The sequence below is a fragment of the Alosa alosa genome, chromosome 12 (assembly GCF_017589495.1).
Source record: "Alosa alosa isolate M-15738 ecotype Scorff River chromosome 12, AALO_Geno_1.1, whole genome shotgun sequence".
Classification (NCBI taxonomy): Eukaryota; Metazoa; Chordata; class Actinopteri; order Clupeiformes; family Clupeidae; genus Alosa; species Alosa alosa.
Genome location: NC_063200.1, coordinates 9,151,596 through 9,165,942, shown reverse-complemented (window position 1 = coordinate 9,165,942; position 14,347 = coordinate 9,151,596). Strand labels below are relative to the sequence as shown.

At 43.8% G+C, this 14,347-nt stretch overlaps 1 protein-coding gene across 6 annotated transcripts in view; it reads left to right on the top strand.

Annotated features, from left to right (window-relative positions):
* slc4a4b (solute carrier family 4 member 4b) overlaps nt 1–14,347 on the top strand; it is a 33,411-nt gene that overhangs the window by 8,378 nt on the left and 10,686 nt on the right. For 2 of the 6 annotated variants that reach the window (XM_048258345.1, XM_048258347.1), the window contains exons 4-14: nt 2,601–2,733; nt 4,441–4,601; nt 4,776–4,955; nt 5,910–6,005; nt 6,728–6,804; nt 8,039–8,196; nt 8,531–8,618; nt 9,406–9,560; nt 9,672–9,785; nt 10,105–10,279; nt 13,746–13,879. In XM_048258345.1, coding sequence (XP_048114302.1) covers nt 2,601–2,733; nt 4,441–4,601; nt 4,776–4,955; nt 5,910–6,005; nt 6,728–6,804; nt 8,039–8,196; nt 8,531–8,618; nt 9,406–9,560; nt 9,672–9,785; nt 10,105–10,279; nt 13,746–13,879 — 1,471 coding nt within the window. The remainder of the gene's footprint in view (nt 1–2,600; nt 2,734–4,440; nt 4,602–4,775; nt 4,956–5,909; nt 6,006–6,727; nt 6,805–8,038; nt 8,197–8,530; nt 8,619–9,405; nt 9,561–9,671; nt 9,786–10,104; nt 10,280–13,745; nt 13,880–14,347) is intronic. The other 4 variants (XM_048258349.1, XM_048258351.1, XM_048258348.1 and 1 more) reach the window with 2 other exon arrangements.

Below are 14,347 nucleotides of genomic sequence, written 5' to 3'. Positions count from 1 at the left end.
GCTCGCATCAGCTTTGAAATAGACTGACTTCACATTATTTTGTCCAAAATAATTGTGATAATGATTTGTGCCATAATCGAGCAGCCCTAATACAAAATAAGGACATAGATAATGTAACTGCCCCATTTAAGAAGGAGAATTGCATAAGCTGATTTTAAGGATATTAATTTTGTTGTGTCATTTCATGTCCATGTCCCACTTGTGGCTATATGAGTGTCAGTATTTTTAGAGTCCCAGATAAGACATGGTCCAATAATAGATCCTGGACTCCCACCGATGACTCACACAGTCTTAAGGCTGACTTACCTGTGGAGTTAGAAGCCATTTAGGAGCACAGAGGAGATGTTAGCCTTTAGCACATCCCTTCTTAAGCTTAGTCTAGTAGCTCAGGCTCTGCATTCACAGTCTGTCACAGTTTACCATTTTTATAAAATTATTTGATATCACTGATACTGTAGAAGTTCGTATTTTTGGTATTTGGTGGTTTTTTTATTAGTTATTAGTATTCATTAAAGGAAGGGAAGGGGTTTTAAATTATTTAAAGCCAATCACAACATGCAATGTAAAACATAATGAATTGAAACAAAAATATGTCTGAATGAGTGTGGTGTTACTACTGAGTGAAGACTGAGATAGTAACCACAGAAAGCTGGCAACAGCATACTGCAAACGGATCTGAACAAAAGGCTCAAGAGGCCCAAAATAATCTTTTTGTCTGTCCCATCTATCTCAAGCCTTCTCTAGCAGAATAAGATTGCATTAAACTGACAGTCAAGACTGTAAACACACTGGCCGATGACCAAGCTTTGTCCAGACCTGGCCGAAGAGCCCATTATTCAAGTCTGTGATCCGGTCTTGTCCTCTTTTCCACCCTCTTGTCTTCCTTTGCCCCTTTGTGTCTTTCTGATAAGAGCTACTCTAATCCCAGATAGTACATGTCCTTACTGTACCCTGTAACATTTTTCCTTGTTGGCACAAAACATGGATGCACCCAACGTTTAAACAAACAGTCAAACATGCTCCATTGATGCGTTTGTTTATGAGCTCCATGGTGAGTGAGTGAGAGACTGCTGGCACCTCACGTCTATTTGCCTTTGGTCTGTCTGCAGTCACCACTGTCGTCTCCGTCCCTGACCGAGGTTCACCTGTACACAGCTGCGATGGCCACTGTGGAGTAGCGATAAGATTAACCATTTTACTCATAAACATACTAAACATAAACTCTAACTTACTGTAAAATATTATATACTTTTTTTTCTGAGCGCTTGATGTAATGTAGATACATATGGCGTATGTTGATATGCTGGTAGGTAGATATTTCAGTGTAGGTAGCCAGATGGAGTCACTTGATTGTTGAGACGTGATGGTGACCTTTGCTGTGTTAAGCAATGTTTTTGTCAGTGTGGTTTAGGGGTGAAACATATACGAGAATGGTCAGCGCCAGACGGTTTGTCCTCTGAAAATTCCGCCGCATATGTACACATAAACATTTATCCTCCTTGTTTTGCCCTCTGGCATTATTCTCTTAATCCTGTTTATTTTCTCAGATAGTGTGAAGTCCTCCACTTCAACATGTGTCTAACAGAAACACAGATAGAGTTGTTATTGATAACATACCACTCTAAACCTTGGGATGAACCTGACATGTTGTAGTGGGAACACACACTACACACACTTAGTATTTCTCCCTCATTGTGGCTGGTAAACAACTCCAATAACACTGGACCACATCTGACCACCTAATTTGGGGGATTCTGTAAATCAAGTCATTTCGATTCGGAGCTTAGTGTTTCCAAATCAGAGGTCTGGTATGTGGCTGTGGTCCCAGAAAGGTCTCCAGCTGGAGAATGCATTACGACTCCACTGCTCCTTCACATGTTGTGCTTTTCCTAATAGTTTTTGAATCAAAGATGCACACTCCACCATCTGTGTGTATTCTTCAGTTCATAGTTCTGACTTGTTTATGTTAAAACCGTACTCGTGTGAGTGAAAAAATCAGTCATTACATTTACACCACTGTCCTGTGTCCAAGCTGGTCTTTTCACGCCACGGTCTGTCTGAAAAGGACCATGTGGTGGTCAATCTAGAGCATCATCTTCTTTTCTCATACCAGTCACAAAGGTCTGAAAGGAGTTCCATTGTGTGGTCTGGTGAGAGTTGTTGGCTGATCATGGATGAGCTGCTCTGCCAGGCCACATGCCGCGGATCCTCTAGCATGGCGGCACAGAAACTCAGGGCTAAGGGGGCAGGGCAGGTCAGGGCAAGCTGCGATTGCAGGCCTTGATGACACAAACATTAGTGAGAATGAGGAAGAAACACACACACACACACACACACACACACAGTTACCAGAAGGAAAGCTCTGACTCTTCCTTTTGGCAGTCTCATAGTTTTGCATGATGAGAGAACAGAGTGTGAGTGTGGCGACTGTGCTTAATGAAGGCTAAGCAATTTAAATGGTTGGGGGATTTGAAGTGAAATTGGGTTCTGATGTCTTTCATATTGTTGTTGCTTCCTGAGCTTTAATATAAAGGTGTGAAGGGAACTGCTTCGCCAAGTCCGAGTGTCAAGGTTTCATTGGTTGTGGTTTGTGTCTGCAGTTTCGCCAGCCGAGCGCATCCGCTTTATGCTGGGGGAGGAGGACAGTGGACCCCCACCGCCACAGCTTTTCACCGAGCTGGACGAGCTGCTCGCTGTGGATGGACAGGAGATGGAGTGGAAGGAGACCGCTAGGTGAGAAACAGCCTCTTCCCGACACAGACACCACTAACAACAACAATCACAACCAACCACAGCCACAAAAGATAGTCCAGCGTTGGCTGCTTACTGGTTGTCCTCTGAAGTAGAGTACATGCCCACTGTCCATATGGGAATAAACAAAACCCTGTTATTTTAAAAGTAGGAAATTGCATGGCAAAGGTTAGTAGTCATACTCTTTTCCAAGCATATGGTGCTGTGTTAGCCAAATTGGCCTTGTTGTTTCTCACACTGACCTGAGTTAACCCCAGAGAAATCTCCTCCTCACTGTGCACAAGTCCACAAGCCACAACCTGCAGTTACACACACAAGCCACTCCAATGTCACTTCAGAGACTTTCACTCTGAATGCTCTCTTTGTCATTCCTGATAAGATACCATAGTATACCTCAGCTCTCGTGCTGTAAATGGATCACTTCACCAGCTTATTCCAAATCCTACACAAAGATTTTCTTTTTCTGAGGGCCCGTCCAGGATGTCCTGCACTAGCAAACACAGCAGAAAACGCTCAAATAGTCTTCTTCATTAGTAGCATGACTCCTATGTTCCTAGAAAGTAGTGGGTGATGATGCCAATCATTCTTGACTGTAGTAATAAGAAGCTTGAACCTTCTTCCAGTTAATCAGATATAGAGAGTAAAGGTATGTAATGCTGCTGGATTGGAGAACTGTGAGAAAGGAAACTCGTGTAAAACAATCATCAGATTCTGACAAACTAAGCTTCTTATGCTGGCATATTAAGCCGTAAGCATTAAACAAACACACACACTCAGACACACACACATCCACAAGTGCACACACACACACACACACACACACACACACACACACACACACACACACACTGAGATATGCTTGTTGGTGGAAAAGCAAGCTAGGCTAGTTAGATGTCTGAGTCCTGATGAATAGTGAAAAAGAGAAATGGTGTGAGGCCAGACACTCAATCCGCACGCGACACCAAATCCTCCCGGGGCATAGAGTGCACCATTATTACAGAGCCCATGAAGCCACACTCTCCCCTTCCCTCCCATCCACCCTTCTTCTTTACACCATCACCCCATTAGTCTCTCTCTATGGCTCTCCTACTCACTCACTCTCTCTCTCACTCACACTCTCTCTCTCTCTCTCTCTCTCTGTCACACACACTCCCTCTGTCTCTCTCTTTCTCTCTTTTTAATTCCTCATTCCACTTCTTTCTTTCTATTTCATTATGCTGTGTAATATTCATCGACTCTTTTGAATTGTCTTTTGTTTTGAAGTCTTTCTCCATGACCCCCCCCCCACCCCCCCCCCACCCCCACCCCCCCTCCCCCACCCCCCCCCCCCCCACCGCTCCAGAATAGCTCATTTGTGCTTTTGCAAACCTCAGCCCACCGCTCTGGATTGGCAGGCCAGTGTGAGCCTTGTTTGTGGTAAAGACAAAAGAAATCTGTTTGTCTCCCTCTGTTGATCACCCATATTTACCAGTGGAAAGTTATGAAAGGCCATGTTTCTTTTTCTCTCACTGGCTCTGACCTTTCACGTGGTATCAGATCTCAATGAAGTGAGGGCACACACACACACACACACACACACACACACACACACACACACACACACACACACACACACACACACACACACACACACTCTCATTGCATTCCTATCTCACATTGTGCATAATATGTCTTTTTGTACTTTCACAGGTGGATCAAGTTTGAGGAGAAGGTGGAGAAGGGGGGCGAGCGCTGGAGCAAGCCTCATGTAGCCACACTGTCGCTGCATAGTCTGTTTGAGCTCAAGACCTGCATACAGAAAGGCACCATCCTGCTGGACCTCGAGGCCGGAACCCTGCAGCAGGTGGTTGGTAAGCTGGCCTTGGCTACTTTTCCCACGTGCCAACTCTGTGGGGGGGGGGAAATCAATAAGCACACCATCCCTATCCCACCACCTCACCCCACCCTACCACCACCACTGACCTTATCTCTTATTTTGTTCTGTAATGAGAAATAATTCCATGCCTTTCCCCTCCCCCTTGCAGAGATGATAACCGACAGTCAGATAGAAGGCGGCCTCCTTAAAGCCGAGCTCAAGGAGAAAGTCATGTACACGCTGCTGAGAAAGCACCGGCACCAGACCAAGAAGTCCAACCTGCGGTCCCTGGCGGACATCGGCAAAACTGTGTCCAGTGCAAGTAGGCTGTTTTCCAACCCGGAGAACGGTAATGCAAATGCCAGTTTGGTGCAGTCTTCTTGCTCTCTCTAGTCTGCTATCTCCATTAGGTCTGCCTGGCCTTTGGCTCCATGCTGTCCCTTATCATTTCCCACCCCAGCAGATTTTGTTCTGTCCCCTTTTGAAGTCTGTCAAATTTTGTCCACACCATGCATACACTCCTCCTCACTTTTCTGCGTAGCTGCTCTCCAAGTCATTGTCCCTCTCCCAGAACAAAACATCCAGAGCTGCAGAATTGTTTAGATGTAGATTACAATGTTTAGATATGAATGACTCATATGACTAGTCACTCACTGTGGTGACATGTAGTCAATTTGTCTGTGTTTGCCTAGTTGTGCTAATGCTGCTTGCCAATATCTTAAGGGCAACATAGCGCTTTTAATAACTTTTTAATAACTTTTTAATAACTTAATTTATTGACTTCTACTTGTGTTGTCTTATTTCTGTGTGTTCATACAAGTGTTTCAAAAGGTTTATTCTTTTTTCACTTGTATATAATCTGGGCAGCATGTTGCAGTTAAGCATGTCATGACGTAAACGCTCTTGCTTCAGAACTCTATTTTGACAATAGCTCTTCTGCATGACTCACTGATCGAGAATTATCTTCTTTGACTGTAACGTTAAACTGAACGTTTCCTTCACTGTAATGCCAGACTGTACATCTCATCTGTACATGAGAAGGTCGCTAAATTGTTCCAGCCTTCCAGTCGAGTCTAGCATGCTCTGCAACACTGTCACAAACTCTCTGTGTTCTCTTTCTCTGCCCCTTTCTTTTCTTTTCTTCTTCTCTGGATGTCCTGCTCTGCATTCTGGACTGACATGTGCATGGGGTGGTTCTGTGTGTGTGTGTGTGTGTGTGTGTGTGTGTGTGTGTGTGTGTGTGTGTGTGTGTGTGTGTGTGTGTGTGTGTGTGTGTGTGTGTTCGGTGCAATTCTCACCAAAGTACGTAGTCCCAATGAAAACCCAGTGCCTTGCTTTACCACGTTCGAGACAGAAGAGCAAATGGAGATGCAGAGAAGCAACAGTATGGGGCTGCTCTGTGAGTTGAGCCTTTGAGTTCTCTAGGTCTATGACTATGGCCAAAGTCATGTAGGAGAGTTCAACCCCACTGCTATTAGTAGTGCTGGACTACAAGTCTTTAATGTGAGAGAAAAAAGAAAGGGTTGGACACATGTTTCTCATGAACACTGATGACTTAAATTCACAATACACAATACTGTGGCTGCATCAAATTGTCATTAGGTTTAGTGTCCCAGATACCCCAAGAAACAGACTGGAAGAGAACAATGAATTGTATAAAATTCTGGCATTGTTTGATGTTTTCAAATTAGTACTCCCTCCATGTAACATGATTGGACTACAGGCATTCCTTAGAGATTAGAGAGAAGTTGTAATTGAGGGTAGACAGTTATCCTCTTTGATGAGATGACCTTCAAATGCAGGACGTGCCGTCTCGAATACGATTCCGTCTCGTTTGGACCTCTTCATTTAATCTTTTCCTGGCTGATTCCGCTTGATCATCTGCTTCGTTGGGTCATCTTAGAATTCCTTTAAATCAGTCATTTAACAACCTCTATCCTGTTCACACTGTTCTTCCCGATCAAACTTATCCCCTTGGATAGCTTCAAATTTATAATCTCTTTATAATTTCTTTTCCTCTCTGTTTCTGGCTGGATTTGGGGCTTTCTTATTTCCAAAATTTCAATAATTTCTGTTGTGCTGTCAGAGAACAGTTTTAACACTTGGCCCGCTCGTTGACAGGTAGCCCAGCCACTGCCCACCGTAACCTCACCTCGAGCAGCCTAAACGACCTGTCAGACAAGCCAGAGAAAGACCAAGTAAGTATGATATGTGTGTGATGTTTGGAATATCAAGCCTCTCAATGTCACCTGGCTTTGGCCTGTTGCTGTGTTCATGTAGATCTCCTCTCTTCACTAATCTGATTATCCTCGCTCAAGTGGCCAGGTGTATCCTCCATGTCCTAAAACACAGAGGGAGGGCTTTGCTGCTGTCCAGTGGGGCACGGCAGTGGTGTGAGAGCGCTGTCCAGTATCGGCTCAGCGGCTGTGTGGATGGCAGAGGGACAGAGCGAGCTACTTGCTCCCTGTGGTCTGTAACTGTATCTGGGTTCAGTGGCGGGGCAGAGTCTTGGAGAAAGTGGCGTGGGAGTGACGTGCTCAGAAGTCTCACTTTTTATCTCACCCTTTCACTTCTCAGTTTCCTTAAACTGTTAGATAAATTATATAAATACTTTGAGAATGTACTAGTAATTCATGTACTCGGACAGTACTACGGAACGGGATGTTTGAACATGATAGCTGAAATGCGATGATAGCTGAAATGCGAAAGTAAATATTGTAGTTGCACAAATGGGAGTTATCAAATATAATTTCAGATATAAGCATTGCAGAAGAGATTGCAGAAGTGGGAAAAGGAATGTAATTCTGTGCTCAGCTGGTTAGGTAGTGTGCGTCATTGATGTTTTACATTATGTATGCAGTGAGGTGTGAGACTGCCGAGGCTTTCGAAACAAATAGTTGATGATTGTCACTGAAGAAAGTGTCCTGCTGTGGAATGTGAAAAGAATTACTCTGTAAATACAGAATTACTCCCCTGTGTACAAATCTCCTCGTAGTGTGTACTCTGTTGTTGCCTCATCTCTGAATGTCAAGATGACCCTTGACACTTTAGGCCTTTTGGCACTGGCCTCTGGGAGGGTATAGAGGGCCCTTATACCAGCCATGACATAGGACTTAAGTTGTGTGTGTGTGTGTGTTTGTGTGTGTGTGTGTTTGTGGTTTTGTTGACTTGCCTCGGGACTAATTTCAGGTCATTACCATTGCTTCAGTGTCATAAACGCCTGTGCTATCTGATTATAGTTACACCTTTATTGGGTCATAAAAATGTACGGAAGCATCTGACATAACGCATGGTGCCTTTTCCTTATATTCAACACATTAGTGCTGCACATTGCAGATCTGCTGCAGTGGAACTATAGAAAATGTCCATGAAAGGTTACAATATTGTCTTCATCTGTTTCTCTAGACTTTGTTTAATTGTTCTGCCCTGCAGCTGCAGAATAAGTTCATGAAGAAGCTTCCACGTGATGCAGAGGCCTCGAACGTTCTGGTGGGAGAGGTGGACTTTTTGGACGCTCCGTTTGTAGCATTTGTGCGTCTGCAGAGTGCCGTCATGCTGGGTGCTCTGACTGAAGTCCCTGTTCCTACCCGGTAGGTCTCTTTTACACACACACACACACACACACACACACACACACACACACACACACACACACACTTTCACTTTCACCTGTAATCACAGACGGACGGAACACCTGGTCTCTCACTCAGTCTACACTGTCATTAAGAAAGACACTTTATTACTTGTCAACACAGGACAGCAGCAGTATAGAGCCAAGACTAACATCTAGTGTCTAACATCTAACATAATCTAATCACATTTAATTAAACTCACACTTCTTAGGCTTATTTCCTATTACAAAATGGCCTGGTGTGTTGGATGGTGTGTTCAGCTAATCTAAACCTGTGTCTGATTTTCCCATAGCTTCCTGTTTATTCTCCTTGGACCAAAGGGCAAAGCCAAATCCTACCATGAGATTGGGAGGGCTATTGCCACTCTTATGTCTGATGAGGTGTGTATGACTGTACAGTACAGTGTGCTGTGTATGTGGGTGGCTGTCTGTAGTATGTGTATGCACGCACACATACAGTCACATTCCCATGCACACGGATGTTAAACTGAAGCCCATGTACGCAAAAGTAGACTACACAAGACTGCAAGCAGCTGGCTTACAGAGCTTGAGAAGGGCACAGCGGGTGACGTTAAATACCAAGAAAGCCCCATGTTTTCTTTGGTGGGGCATGATGACCTGTGTGACTTGCGTGCCACCTCAGTGGTGCTAACCCCTGAAGGATTAACACTAACACTAAATGCTGTCTCCTGGCTGTTAAAGGGGACGGCTCTTACACTGCTGTTGTGCAACAAAGATTAAATGGAGTCCTGCCAGTTATGCAGCTGATGTGCTGCTAAAGGGTTTATTTATGATGCTAAGGGTGTAATATATATACTGTATATGTGTGTGTATATATACACGCACACACACACACACACACACACACACACACACACACACACACACATACACACTGACAGATGAATAAATTGCAAACAGATACATACACCTATATGTGCCATTTTGTGAGTTTGACATGCAGGTACAGCTGATAAACAACAATGTTTTTCCCCTTCCACGGTCACACTGGTTTAGTCATTGGAAGAAGACATTTTGCTGTTGGTTTATTGTGTAACATTGCTTAATAATGTATAGAGAAACCTGTCAAAATTATCATAATTGTGGTTCCCCATGTGCCCCATGTGATTCTGGTCTTTCTGATCTTTGGTTTTGACCCTCCACACAGGTCTTCCATGATGTGGCCTACAAGGCCAAGGACCGGCAGGATCTACTGGCCGGCATAGAGGAGTTTCTGGACGAGGTCATTGTCCTGCCCCCTGGCGAGTGGGACCCTGATATCCGGATAGAGCCTCCCAAATCACTGCCCTCTGCCGACAAACGGTATGGTGATGCCCAACCAGCAATCAAGGCCTTGCTGATTTCAGGGGGCCACATTTGATTTCTGCCCATTGCATGATGTGACTCCATGATCATGTGGTTGTGTTGGTGCAGGAAGAACATCTTGGCTGGAGGAGAGGGGCTCCAGATGAATGGGGACACACCTCACGATGGAGGGGGCGGAGGAGGAGGCCATCACGTCGGAGATGAACTCATCCGGACAGGAAAGTAAGACCCTTAAGCACGATGCAGCACTGCCAGCAAATAGTCGACAAGAGACCATGGAATGTTAATGTATTACAGGCGAAATAGCCATTAGCGGCGCGAAATGTTGTTCAATAAGGTTGGAATAATTGTAACTTTTCAAGCGATGAACAAATCACTGGCAATGTGAATGGAGCTTTACTCCTCAACTTACAGATGTTTCACATGTTTGCCAATATAATGACTGGAGATTGAAATCAGTGAACTGCAGACAAAGAGGGTAGGCAAACTAAGAAGGTAAAGCTCTGTACCAAATGTATTCTCCTTTGGTTTTCCTGTGCAGGTTTTGTGGTGGCCTAGTCTTGGATGTCAAGAGAAAGCTGCCATTTTTTGCCAGTGATTTCTACGATGCACTCCACATCCAGGCATTGTCTGCCATGTTGTTCATCTACCTTGGCACAGTGACCAATGCCATCACTTTTGGGGGACTGCTGGGAGATGCTACAGAAAACATGCAGGTGAGTGACCCACTGTCTCTGGTCACAACCATGTCACATGTCCAGGATGGGCCTGTGTGTCTGGGGTGCTGCACACGAGTAATGATGTCATTGCCCACCTCATTTGTCTGCATCGTCTGCATGTTGTGCTGAAAGAGCTGGAGGGCTTTGCAAGGATGCAAAATGTCTGGTCCTAGCGACTCATTTGAAAGTGTCTGTGAATACAACCTTTGTCCTGGTCTAAACTGACATTTATCTCTCACAGTTGTGCAGGAATGTCAGGAAAGGGTGGTCAGATGAAATCAGTCAGAAATGAGTTGATTCTGGCATATTTGGCATTTAGATTTGTCTCTTTTCCAGACTATTATGGTGCAACAGGAACTGAGAGGCAGTTGCAAAGTCCATGTATGACAGCGCCATACTTAGTCACACAAGTCACACTCAAGGTGAAAGAATTCATGAGGCGGAGTGTCCTCAGGGCAACATGTGTGAAGATCCTCATGGCTTGAGTCAGTCTCAGAGTGTGACCTGTGCTTGTCCTGGGGTAGTCATGGATCAGTCAGGCCTCTCACCACTCCTGACATAACTGATCAACACTAATACTAGTACATCTCAGAGTACTGACTTAGGAACACTGTGTGTTGATGAATGGCAGTGGTATAGAAATAACGGCAGGTCTACATACTGTAGGTCTACAGAGGTTTGTTAAGCATTAGTGCTTAGAAGCACAGAGAGACAGAGATGACTGCCATACAGGGGGATACCTAAAGGTGTTTTAAAAATGGAGTATTTAGGATAGGTATATCAGTGTAGTTGGTGTAGAGCAACAGCATGTTCAACCTATAGACCTATATTGTACAGTGGAGTTTGGTTATATGTTTATAATATTTACCATTTCTGCCGTATGTGCATGTTGTGTGTGATGTCTGTATGCTACTGAGACCTTGAATTTCCCCTTGGGGATCAATAAAGTCCATCTATCTATCTATCTATCTATCTATCTATCTATCTATCTATCTATCTATCTATCTATCTATCTATCTATCTATCTATCTATCTATCTATCTATCTAGACGCTGAGAGAGGTTCTGTATATGTCTAAATTAGAGACTGCTAGTACTGCATATAGTTGCCGGATATGGAAAAGTGAATGGCTAGTGAAGGTGCTATCTGTGTGTGCATTGGGCAGGCCTGATGCAGTTTATGGATAATTCTCCTGAACCCTTTTAGTGTGTATGAACACTATATATGTATGTAGATATATATAGCCACGTTGACTGTGGTTGGTTTGAAGGAGGGAATTTGGCTCTGCCATAAATAGCCCAGGAGTCTCAGAGCCAGATTACGGATTAAAGGGGCGTCACTTGGTGCCAAATGGTCTTGTTCTTGTGCAGATAAATCCCTCTCAGGGAAACCCTCCACTGATCTCCAACCTTTCCTTGAATCCTCTGTTCAGAAAAAGAAGATAAAGCCACACCCCAGAAATGATCAAGACCCATAATGACAGATTTCTTTATCTGTTATATGTTATATGTGTGTAAGTTATATGTTATTGTAAAGAAAATATGTTCAGTTTTCAAGTTTTCTACTGTTTTCAGACTTGAAATGGATTCAATTATTTTTTTTCCTTATCAATCTACACACAATGCTCCAACACTTAAAAACAAAAAAAAAACAGGTGTTTGGAGTAATATAAGTATTCGGACCCTTTGTTATGACACTTGCATCCTACTTCTATCAGTGGTCCTTGAGATGCTTCTACAACTTGATTTGAGTCCACCTGTGCCTAAATGAATTCACTGGACATTATTAGGAGAGGCACACATCTCTTTATATAAGGTCTCACAGTTGATGGTGTATGTCAGAGTGAAAACCAAGCCACAAGGTTGAGAGAATTGTCCGTAGACCTGCGAGACAGGGTTGTGTGAAGACACAGATCTGAGGATTGAGGAAGGATACAGAAAAAAGTCTGCATTATTTTTTATAAATTTACAAAACACTCCAAACACCTGTTTTTTTGGGGAGTGTTGGAGTATTGTGTGTAGATTGATGAGGAAAAAATGAATGAATTGAATCCATCCATTAAAGCAACACCAAAGAACTTTTCCTCTGTCGCACGCACTATTTGTTTATCCAGCACCGGCTTTGCAAATAACAATGTCTATAGACAAGGTAGAATATGTTGCATGATTTTATGAAAGTACGATGTATTGCGACATCAGATGCGAGTCAAATTTGTAGTTTCTCATGTCTCATTCCATCGAACTACAGATCCGCTACCCGATCCGGCAAACTCACATAGTGCGGTTATAGCCGATAGAGGGCCGCGAAGCGAATGCAGAAAGTGCCGTTCACCCTGTTACGAGTTGATAAACCACTGAAACGATTTTGGAAACATTATTTTAAGGTACAAAAAACTTTGGTGTTGCTTTAAGAAGAGTCTGAAACATAACAAAATGTGGAAAACTTGAAAGGGTCTGAAAACTTTCCGGTTGCACTGTGTCTCTCTTCATTCCTCTACTCAAGAGACACAAAGAGGCCCCGGCTAGACCGGTCCCATAAAAATAGTTTTAGAAGGCTGTGTAGCCAGTTCCATGACCATAAAAATAGTTTTAGAAGGCTGGTGTAGCCAGTTCCATTGATTATAGTGGAAGCTAATTGTTGCAGCAGAACGCTTCATTTATGTGCCCACTGTAGCCTCCCACAGACATGATATTAACTAGATAGATAGATAGATAGATAGATAGATAGATAGATAGATAGATACTTTATTGATCCCCAAGGGGAAATTCAACTATAGTAGTGTATGGAGCTGCTCCTCAGCGTTTGAGGGATGCCCTCATTGTGATGTCAACAGCACAGTTGCTGATTAGGCAGATTCCAGGTGGTGTGAAAAAGCAGTTGCTGTGCTGGTGAGAATAGGTAAAGGGCAGCCCGCAGCTTTGCCTCTGCCACTGTGTATTGTAAGCAGACAGTAACATTATAACAAGCCCGCTGTTGCTCCTGTCAGATGAACATGATGAATGACATCTGGAAACAGTGTCTCGTACTCCACAGCTGATATGACCTCATATACTGTAGTGTTGGCAAGTTTTGAACAGGCAGGAGAGCACTGCTGTTCATCAGAATCTATTGTGTGTGTGTGTGTGTGTGTGTGTGTGTGTGTGTGTGTGTGTGTGTGTGTATGAGAGAGAGAGAGAGAGAGAGAGAGAGAGAAAGAAGGGATCTGGGAACTGGGAACCAGTCCTCTAAGCAGTTACTCCTAGAGGAATTATTCTGTATCAGGAGCATTTCAGCAGTGCATCTAATGTTTATATGAGACTTTGGCTTTGGTCAAGGGCCATCGGCTACCTCTGTAGCTCATATCTGTGTTTGTGTGTCGTGGGAGGGAAGTTGCTAGGCCTTCTGTGTAGTCTCTTTTCTTTGTTGTCTACTATCTGTATGATTCTGATAGCTGTTCTAACAGGAAGCTGTGCTTGTCATCCAGGGTGTGTTGGAGAGTTTCGTTGGCACGGCGTTGTCGGGTGCCGTCTTCTGCCTGCTGGCTGGCCAGCCTCTCACCATCCTGAGCAGCACGGGGCCCGTGCTCGTCTTCGAGCGCCTGCTCTTCAACTTCAGCAAGTAGGTGCCAACACATCGACACCAGTGCAACTCTCATATCTCCTTACTGTATACTGTCTCCCAGTACCAATTTTCATCAATGACCCCTTGGTGACAAAAACTTATAGTTTATCATCAGTCATAGCTTGCTACTAATGTGAATAAAATAGGAAACAACACAAAGGTAGTGTCATTCAGAAGGACCCCAATTAAACTGACACAAACTACGACCAAAACATTACAATTCACCACAACTCATCTATATTGCATGAAGGCAAATTACCCTCTACGACCTTTCAGAGGGTTTGAGTTACATGAAGGGAAAACGAGAGTCTCCCTTGGCATGGTCTCTACAAACAAGACTGTAGCAGAGGATTTGAAAACCAAGCAAAGAATTTTCTGTTTTTGTTAACAGATCATAACACAAGCAACCTTTCCCAAAATGTCATTGTATCGCTGAGATGTTCTCAAGCACAAGTTGTTCTGGGC